At 41.5% G+C, this 10,550-nt stretch overlaps 1 protein-coding gene across 1 annotated transcript in view; it reads left to right on the forward strand.

Moving 5' to 3' along the window:
* The window catches only part of SPG11 (SPG11 vesicle trafficking associated, spatacsin), a 47,216-nt gene extending 36,973 nt beyond the window's left edge, over positions 1 to 10,243 (forward strand). Inside the window, exons 38-41 of the mRNA XM_073653492.1 lie at positions 771 to 859; positions 4,521 to 4,676; positions 8,887 to 9,038; positions 9,374 to 10,243. Of these exons, the coding sequence (XP_073509593.1) occupies positions 771 to 859; positions 4,521 to 4,676; positions 8,887 to 9,038; positions 9,374 to 9,554 (578 nt within the window). The 3' untranslated portion in view covers positions 9,555 to 10,243. The remainder of the gene's footprint in view (positions 1 to 770; positions 860 to 4,520; positions 4,677 to 8,886; positions 9,039 to 9,373) is intronic.
* The last annotated feature ends 307 nt before the right edge of the window (positions 10,244 to 10,550 follow it).

A 10,550-nucleotide genomic window follows, 5' to 3' on the forward strand; every position in this document is an offset into this window, starting at 1 on the left:
TCGCCTGCAGACACTCATTAGTGTACTACTCTCTAGCCCTTTGGCAAACAAACTGCCTTCTGTTACAGCCAAATATTTCACTATCTAACCCATCAGTCCAGAGCATCGGCTGGCATTTTTCTGCATCCTTATTCCTATGATTGGCCTTTTTAGTCGCAATAATTCCATGGACACCACTTCTGGCTGGACTTTTTTGAACAGTAAATGGGTGTAGCTGGGTCACACTGGTTGCTACCAGTTCTAAGCTGATGGCACTGCTGCACATCTTCCAATTTTAAAGGGAAGTAAGCATAGTGTCTTTCATCTGCTGCACTAAGTTTCCTTGTCCGACCACTCTGGCTACAATCCTCAACATTGCCAGTATCTTGGTGTCCTTAGTGCTGAGACATACAGACAGATACTTATCTATCATGCCATACCATCAAGGAGGCGTCTAATTGGCCCCAAATTTATTCTGCAGCAGGACAATAACCCCAAACATACAGTCAATGTCATTAACAACTCTTCAGCATAAAAAGGAACACACAGTTTGCATTTTGTTAATTTATAAAATAAATCTATTAACACTTCTATTTTTAAATCATTTTTTCCACATCTGCCTAAAACTTTTGCACAGTATTGTACTAGCTTTGTTTAAAATTAGATGTAGAGAATTATTACTGGGTAATCACACATCAAAGTTGTTAATATTAAGTAATAGCTGTGTCTTCTGAGATGCATGCATAGTTATATAACCATTACAAAGTATTCTTATGTGCTATATCCTGCAGAATATTGGATGTCTGACATGGTAGAGCTGAGATCTTCCATTATGAAGGCCCTCACTCTGCTGATTGATGCTGCTGAGAGTTATTCAAAGGTAAGCACACTACTTCCTGATGTGTCTGGGTTCTTTCTTCCAAAGTTTGTTGTTTTTTTATGTATTTTGCCATACTAGCTTATTTTTTCTCATCCGAGAGAATTGGGCCAATTATGGTGGCCAGAGTGTGGCCAGAGTGTGGCCAGAGTGTGGCCAGAGTGTGGCCAGAGTGTGGCCAGAGTGTGGCCAGAGTGTGGCCAGAGTGTGGCCAGAGTGTGGCCAGAGTGTGGCCAGAGTCTCTCAGATTAGAAGAAGATGGAGAAAAAAAATTCTCCATCTTCTCAATTGTCAGTCTGTGGAAATTGACTGCACTCAGATATCATCCAAGTGCAGTCTGATGGTTTCCATGGATTCGATGACCTGTGTGACGATACAGCCTAAAATCTTAATAAGCCAGACATTTAGATTTGTTAATCCAAGAGAAATACTGTATTATCTTTGTGTATTTGTGTCTGGTCAATAAGAACAGACCAGTATTTGTATAAGCCTGAATGTTGAATTCTATTCCTTTGGAAACAATCATGTTTACTATGCTAATGACAAATTGTGCTAAAAGTCAGCTAGATGTGATACCAACAGCCCCTGTGATACCAACTAAGTAAATAGGTTAGCTCAATGATAGCTGAGCCCTGCACCTTTTACATCTGACATGTGACAAATGACTTTTGACTTGTGGATGTGTACTTAAAAAGGACTTGTGCTTCTGTAGCAGTCAGACTTGAAACAGAGATTGGAGAAAGACTTTACAAGGAGAATGAAAGGCATCCTTCTGGACAGCAGATGGATTACATGGCATTACCCAAAGAGACCCAAATTTGTATTCCACATGATTCTAGTCTAAGGGTATCAGCCCTGACTAGAAAAATACGGATCTGCTCCATTAACCATCAGAGAGACATGGATACATTTTGGGGAGACCAGGTTGGAACGAAAAAGTCGCCAGGCCCCATGGATATGTTGTTTGGGGTTACCAGGAGGGACCCACTGGTCACCTGGAACTCATGGAGACATTCGGAGAAGCCAGATTGGGACCCACTGGTCATTTGGCTCCATGGAAACTCTCGGAGAGGCCAGGTTGCAGGTTGGGCTCCTTGGGTCTCCTGGCCTTATACCTCGATGAACTGCTAGCTTCCTAAGCTTGCCGCTACCTTCTCTCTGTGGAGACCTGCCAGAAGCGGGGGGCCATTGGTTGAAGTAGTCGGCCCTGGCAGTCTCCAAAGTCGCAGCTGTTCTATCCTAGGCGGGCGGAGTAGGAAGAGTGAGACTGTGTAATGTTGTACCATCTTGGGTATTTGCTGCCACTGTTTTGTGTGTTAATTGTCCGTTTTGTGGTTCAATAAAGTATTTCCACGCTGTTTTACCCTCACCTTGTGTTTGAGTAGCATTACACCCACGGAAGACCCTGGGTCTTCACATTTTGGCAGCAGCGGTGGGATACTACTCAGCCCAGCAGAGCTGGGGGAGCTGCAGGGGACTGGTGTTCGCACACACCATCCAAAGGGCCCCACAACCAGGGAGGAATGTAGACAGAACCAGCAGACCATAGGTGAGGCATACACAGTGGGTTTCGGACGCTACCATGTCCAACCCCACCAGCCCGGCCTTGGGAGGAGGACCGGAGAGGATATACAGCAGCAGCAAGAAACCAACTACAGCCGCTGTGCCAGCTTCAACGGATTGAATACCAGGCCACCGACACTCATTGGATTTAATTCAGGAACCACAGGATGCAGAGTCCGGCATGTGTGGACGCAGTGGATACCAGTCTGTTTTCGTCAATTACTTGTGGAGTTTATTCGCAAGGAAGATATGGAATATTCTCTTAGGAAACTGGATAATGCAAAGTTTTGTTCTCATGAAGGTGAGACCTCTTACATTCATGTCTGTGCTTAAAGACATCCTGATGGACTGTCTCCAATAAGTGGAGAAGGATGATATGATCCCAATCATGTCTGGCTAATTAAGATTGGGGGAGCAATGTGACGATACAGCCAAAAATCTTAATAAGCCAGACATTTAGATTTGTTAATCCACGAGAAATACTCTATTATCTTTGTGTATTTGTGTCTGGTCAATAAGAACAGACCAGTATTTTTATGAGCCTGAATGTTGAATTCTATTCCTTTTGGAAACAATCATGTTTATTATGCTAATGAGAAATTGTACTAAAAGTCAGCTAGATGTTTATTTACAACAGCCCCTGTGATACCAACTATGTAAATACGTTAGCTCAAACAATGATTGCTGAGCCCTGCACCTTTACCTCTGACTTGTGACTAATGACCCTTGACCTGTGGATGTGTACTTAAAAAGGACTTGTGCTTCTGTAGCAGTCGGACTTGAAACAGAGATTGGAGAAAGAGAGAAAGAGATGGATTGCATGGCATTACCCAAAGAGACACAGATTTGTATTCTACATGATTCTAGTCTAAGGGTATCGACCCTGACTGGAAAGATATGGATTTTCTCCATTTGACCATCAGAGAGACCATGGATATGTTGTTTGGGGTTGCCAGGAGGGACCCACCGGTCGCCTGCAACCCACGGAGACATTCAGAGAAGCCAGATTGGGATCCACCGGTCATCTGGCCCCATGGAAACTCTCGGAGAGGGCAGGTTGGGACCCTTGGGTCTCCTGGTCTTCTACCTCGATGGACTGCTAGCTTCCTAAGCTTGCCGCTACCTTCTCTCTGTGGAGACCCGCCAGAAGCGGGGGGGCCACTGGTTGAGGTAGTCGGCCCTGGAAGTCTCCAAAGTCGCAGCTGTTCTATCCCAGGCAGGCGGAGAAGGAAGGGTGAGACTGTGTAATGTTGTACCATCTTGGGTATTTGCTGGGACTGTTCTGTGTGTTTATTGTCCACTTTGTGGTTCAATAAAGTATTGCCACGCTGTTTTAACCTCACCCTGCGTTGTCTGAGTAGCATTACGCCCACGGAAGACCCCCTGGTCTTCACAACCTGCATAGCCAAGTGTGATCCAAATATTGGATCAAACTGTTGCATGCAGCGAGGAAAAAAATAACATAGCATAACATTGGTCTGAGTGCGATTTGATGTTCTGTTGGATTGCACTCGGACCAATAATACGCTCGTCTGCACGAGCCCTAAGACAATTTTCAGTGTTGGAGGAAAGCAGCACTTGTCTGTAGCGAACGGAGAAAGCTGCACGTGTGTTAACAGTTTTACTGCCAGTGGCTGGGGCATTAGTTGGAACCCGTTCTAGAGATACAATAAATATGGGTCCTAGAGGGAGAAATTCATAGCATATCTTTATTATTATGCCATTAATGTTTTTCTTGAGACAGCCCCTTTAGGCGACGCACGGTTAATTGGGTAGAAGTAGGGGTCAGCATTTTACTTAATGGCCAAATGTCAATAGCTGAGTGAACCTAAAGGTAATCGGGAGAGAAGATGAGGATCAAAGCCAAGAAAGGTGAGTTACTGTACAGCGTGGGAGAGGGGAGGTTACTTTAGGGAAGAGCATAGTATATTTCGGACATCCACGTGTACCCCCTTTGTGAATAATAATCTGATAAGTGAGGATCATCCTTTCTTTCTCTAGTGAAGAATTACTCTATTATAACAGAATGGAACAGTCCTTATTGTACCGAAAAAAACTGGGATAATACTGGTCCACTCTGATTTTCCTTGTTTCCATACAGGATTCTTGTGTGCGCCAGTCACTACGCTGCGCCCGTCTCACTCGGCTTCTGACCCTACAACTTCATCTCTTGAACAATGGCCATGAAACAAAGCTTATTAACTTGGAGCGAGTGAACTTGGTTGAGCCCATATTAGCGCTTCCAAGATTTTATCAGGTGCGTACACAATTCCTACTTGTCTCACTTTTTATAGTCAATAGTAAATTCCCTCCTCTTCCCACAGTCTTAGTGTTTTGTATAAGATTATTTGAGACTGTCGCCTGCCTCACCAGTACCTGCGACTCCTTGGCAAGATGGGCAGAGACAAGTATCAAAATATCCATGGCAATAATTCTTGTTACAGAGGAATTAAACAGATCGTATTGCTTCTTTTAATTTATTTATTTATTTATTTTATTCACTTATATCGCACAATTAATTCCACAGCCCTTTACAGTAATTATCAGCACTGTCCCCATCGGGGCTCACAATCTACATTCCCTATCATGTCTTTGGTGTGTTGGAGGAAACCGGAGAATCCAGAGAAAACCCATACAGACTCCTTGCAGATGTTGTCCTTGGTGGGATTTGACCCCAGGACCCCAGTCCTGCAAGGCTGCAGTGCTACCCACTGAGCCACCCTGTCCCAGCACATGCTAGGTTCTGGTGTATGGAGTGGGCTCTGGAACGGACGCCTCTTCATACACAGAGGATGCTGACTGTATTAAACAGATGGCATCTGCCTCTAACAGCAACAACAGGAGCTAGCTCCGATCGCTGTTGCCAAAGCCTTAAATGCTACTTTTAGTCTTTTACAGCATTTAAAGGGAACCTGTCATGTTGAAAATGGTATCTGATATGCAGGCAGGGTGTTAGAATAGGAGGAGCTGATCAAATTGATTATACATTTTTGTTGGGGAAAAGTTTCAGTAAACCTTATATTTTTTTCATTGAAATCCCTGATGTTTGTATACATGTGAGTTCAGTGGGCTGTCCTACTAGTGATTGACGGTCTTCTCTGCATGATTGTGCATGCAGAGATAGCTGTCAGTCACTGAGTAAGACTACCCATTGCACTCATATGCATACAAACACCAGGGATTTGAAGTAATAAAATTCAAGTTAGTCTGGGTTCAGACGTTTCGTTTTTTTCATCCGTGTTGCTATCCGTGGAGCCATATGCAATCCGTATGGCCTTTTTGTACATCCGTGTTGCATCCGTTTTTTACATGAACAATTAAATAATAAAAAAGATCAAATACAGTTTCCTATGTTAATAATTGTAATGGATCTGTGAAAAGCGCATGACCTACAGATGGTAACCCGGATGTGATTAGTTTTTTTCACATCAGTTGACTGATAATGAGTGAGTCTGATCTGGAATGTGGATCAAAGTAATGCATGTTGCTATTTGTATTCTTTTCTACACGCAGACCATCAGACTCTGTGTGAAAACGTTCATGTGAGCTACCACATTGACTTGCATTGGTCAGAGTGCTCTCTATATGCCACCCGTTTTTCAGAAGGACAGCACAAAGACTTAATACTCTCTTCTGAGCGATCCCTTATTGAATCTTTTCCCACGAACCTATATATCATTCTGCTCAGCTTTTCCTTCTATATACTGTCCACAGATCAGACTGTACAATGTGACAGGCTTGATCTGGGTGGTGCGACTTTTTGGATGCTCATTGACCACTCAATTGCCATTGCTGCCCACATGATATTCCTGTGAGTACTCCTCTCATACAAGTCCATTTTTTTCCTGTATTCTGCAGCACTATAGAACAGTAGTATACAGAACAAGCAATTGGCAGGTTCAGGTTCCCTAAGTGGATTAAAAAAAATGCTTTAAAAAATATAATTAAAGTTTGCATCACCTTTGTTTCCCAGATTAAAAATAAAGATGTGAAAAAATTGCCCATATTTGATATTTCTGCATCCATTAAAGTTCATTAAAGGCATTTTTTCGGTCTATGTATCTACCCCCAAAAAGCAATAAAAAAGGATAAAAACATTGCATGTACCCCAAAATGGTACCAATAATCTCAACTAGCAATGCAAAAAGGATCCTGCGTACAGCTCCATCAATGGAGGTTACTGACCTTAGAAAATGGTGACTTTTTTAATTCATTTTAATAAATTTCTGAAACGTTTTGCCATTTAAAAGGTAAATGATGCTACCAAGTCAATTTTACCACAAAAAGAAGGCTGTAAAAACAACAGCAGATATACATTTTTTTCACCATTTCACCGCACTTGGAATTTTCTTCTTGTTTTCAGCCCATCATAATATACATACACATATTATATATGTGTATATATACACACACATACAATACACAGTCATGGCCGAAAGTGTTGGCGCCATTGAAATTGTTCCAGAAAATTATTTCTCCCAGAAAATTATTGCAGTTACATGTGTGGTGTTATACACGTTTATTTCCTTTGTGCATATTGGAACAGCAAGAGAAAAAAGGGGCAAATTGGCCATAATTTCACACAAAAAAAAAACAAAAATGGGCCAGACAAAATTGTTGGTACCCACAACTTAATATTTGGTTGCACATCCTTTGGAATAGATAACTGCAATCAATCGCTTCCTATAACCATCAACAACCTTCTTACACCTCTCAACTGGAGTTTTGGACCACTCTTCTTTTGAAAACTGCTCCAGGTCTCTCATATTTGAAGGGCGCCTTCTCCCAACAGCAATTTTAAGATCTCTCCACAGTGTTCAATGGGATTTAGATCTGACACATTGCTGGCCACTCCATAACTCTCCAGCACTTTTTTTCCATTCATTTCTGGGGCTTCTTGAAGTATGTTTGGGGTCATTGTCCTGCTGGAAGAACCATGACCTAGGATGCAACCCCAGCTTTCTGACCCTGGGCATTACATTGCAACCCAAAATCATTGGGGAATATTCAGATTTCATGATGCCTTGCATGCAGTCAAGGCACCCAATGCCAGAGGCAGCAAGACAGCCTCCAAAACATCTTTGAACCTCCACCATATTTTTCTGTAGATACTGTGTTCTTTTCTTTGTAGACCTCATTCCATTTCGGTAAACCATAAAATGATGTGCTTTACCAAAAAGCTCTATCTTGGTCTCATCTGTCCACAAAACTATTTCCCATTAGGATTTTGGCTTACTCACGTTCATTTTGGTAAACTGCAGTCTAGCTTTTTTACGTCTGTGTCAGCAGCGGGGTCCTGCTGGTCTCCTGCCATAGCATTTAATTTCATTCAAATGTCGACAGATAGTTCACGCTGACACTGATGCACCCTGTGCCTGCAGGACACCTGAATTTCTTTGGAACTTGATTAAGGCTGTTTATCCACCATTCAGACTATCCTGTGTTGCAACCTTTCATCAATTTTTCTCTGTCATCCACGTCCAGGGAGATTAGCTACAGTGCTATTGGTTGTAAACTTCTTGATTATGTTGGCGCACAGTGGACAAAGGAACATCAACATCTCTGGAGATGGACTTGTAACCTTGCTATTGTTCAACAATTTTGGTTCTCAAGTCCTCAAACAGTTCTCTTCTCTTTCTGTTCTCCATGTTTAGTGTGGCACACAATGCAAATATTAGAGTAAACTTCTCCCCTTATTATCTGGTTTCAGGTGTGATTTTCATTGTGCTCACACCTGTTACTTTCCACAGGGGAGTTTGAACGAGCATCACATGCTTGAAACAAAGTTGTTTACCCATAATTTTGGAAAAGTGACAACAATTTTGTCCAGCCCATTTTGGGGGTTTTGTGTGAAATTATGTCCAATTTGTTTGTTTTTTCCTGCTTTCTTATGTTTTTCTAATACTCAAAGGAAATAAACGTGTATAACAAAACATGTGTAATTGCAATAATATTTTCTGGGAGAAATACTTCACTTTCTGGAACAATTTCAAGGGTGCCAACACTTTTGGCCATGACTGTATGTGCTGCTTGTTCCCCAAAAAACAATCCTTCATGCGGCTATGTGAACAAAAAGAAAAAAAAAAATCATGGTTCTTGAAAGGTTAGGAAAAACTAAAGTGCACAAAAATGAAAAACTGAAAGTCACAAAGAGGTTAAAAAAGGACCCATAACAAATAAGTTCTGGAATGTGATTGGTTCTTTTGTGCTACTGACTTGGGCTCTTTCACTTTTTCTTTGCACTAGTTTTGATTAATCGCCCAACTATTTATCTTTAGTTCTAAAATGACCCGTTTATTATACACGTGTGATATTACACCTGCGTTATTTTATACAAGTTATACTGCACCTGTGAGTTCTATTATACATGTTAAGTTACACCTGTGCTAGTATACCTGTGTTTTATCTGTCATGCCGCCCCTGTGCGTTATCTTCCCTTCGTCTCATTGCTGCCATCTTTTTCGCAGGCTGTTATTGTTACAGAAGCATATGATCTCCAGCCAGACTGGCCAGAAGTTCTGTATAGCAAAGTGATAGTTGGAGGGGATTTTCAGTACTTGGAAGAGTTCAAGCAGCGTCAGCTCCTCAGCGGTGGGGTGATCGAGCAGCTGTCAAACAAGTAAGTCAAACATATAAGATGAAAAGGAAGTCTGGGTGCGGTTGTTATAGGTAGTCTATAGGAAAATGTGACCGGATTACGTCAGCGGAGTTGCAGATTACTGGATTCATATCAGAGGGTTGTCATTAGAGACTTTTGGCATGCTGCACACTAATTCCTGTTCATACACGTTTTCCCACTTACCATACTTGTTTTTCATCCTGCATCTGTATAATGATTTTCCTATACTTCCTATTCTGTGAGTGCAAAAAATGTAAAAAAAAAAGCATTCTACATCATCTGTTGTATGTATGTGTATGTATGCATAATCTACATCAGATATTGTCTAATTTCAGATGCAAACTGAACTCGCCTGGATCCACCGGTCTACAGAACCTGAAGCGAGTGATCTGTTACTGCGAGGACATCAACACCCGCTATAAACTGGCCATTGAAAACCAGTTCTATGACATCACTGATGTCCTGATGAAGGACTCACAGACACGGTGCTGCCTGACAGATATGCTGTCTCGATAAAACACCTGAGCAAGATGCCGGAGTTTGGACTTTTGATGAACAAACAACTTTTTTTATGTTTGTTTCTACCAGACTATAATTAAGAAACCAATGGGGCTACAGCTAACCCCTGTAACTTTTTATGAAGTTCAGGAACAAATGTGTCCAGTTTTCAGGAGACTTGAAAGTTGCATTTGTTTTTATATTTTACTTGTCTAATCACAAAGAATAGATCCATCTGTATATGCCGTCATTATACTGCAGCACTGAATGCCACTTTAGGCCGATGTCACATAAGCATTTCTAAACCAGTATTATAGTCGCAAATCTGGGCCTGATCACTCGAAATAAAAGCATCATCGGTCCTTATGGTGTCGTCAGATCTGGTGATCAGTATGGTGCCACGCTGCAATTTGCACATGTGTCTGTATTACTTTTGTGGGAAATTGGTCTTATGTTGACTTTGCACTAAGAGCTTGATTACATAAGGAGATTTTGCTGTGTATTCCCCCTTATAAAATGCTTCCTAACATGGAACTGAATCTTCATAGCAGAAGCAGGTACCTGATATGTCAAATCAATATGTCTCACAATATTTTGACCTTTGAAGTACTGTTTGCACTATAGTCTGTTTAGTTGGTTATGTATATTGTTAAATATCTGGTGTGGTTAATATTTTGTAAGAAAGGTCTAAAGCTGAGCTTAACTTTTCAACTTATTAAAGTTCATTCATGTTTCTTCACCATTTATCACTGTCATTTATCAGACTTACATGTGCATGACTTGAGCCAATATCATCAAAAGAAGACATCTACAGCTCTTACGTACACTTCTTCAGGCACATGGTTACAAATTACAAACAAGCCCTGTGTAATCTGATCCTGTAGTTATACCCCTGCCATCTGCCTTCTGCTAAACTCCGTTTTAAGAAAAATTCAACAGAATATGTCACTCCAACCACTGTAAAGAACAGGGAAATGGGTGCACTTTTCTATTGATTTGTTGGGACATAAATAT

Source organism: Phyllobates terribilis, unplaced genomic scaffold (assembly GCF_046119375.1).
Source record: "Phyllobates terribilis strain yellow unplaced genomic scaffold, ASM4611937v1 Scaffold_11__3_contigs__length_659146591, whole genome shotgun sequence".
Taxonomy (NCBI): domain Eukaryota; kingdom Metazoa; phylum Chordata; class Amphibia; order Anura; family Dendrobatidae; genus Phyllobates; species Phyllobates terribilis.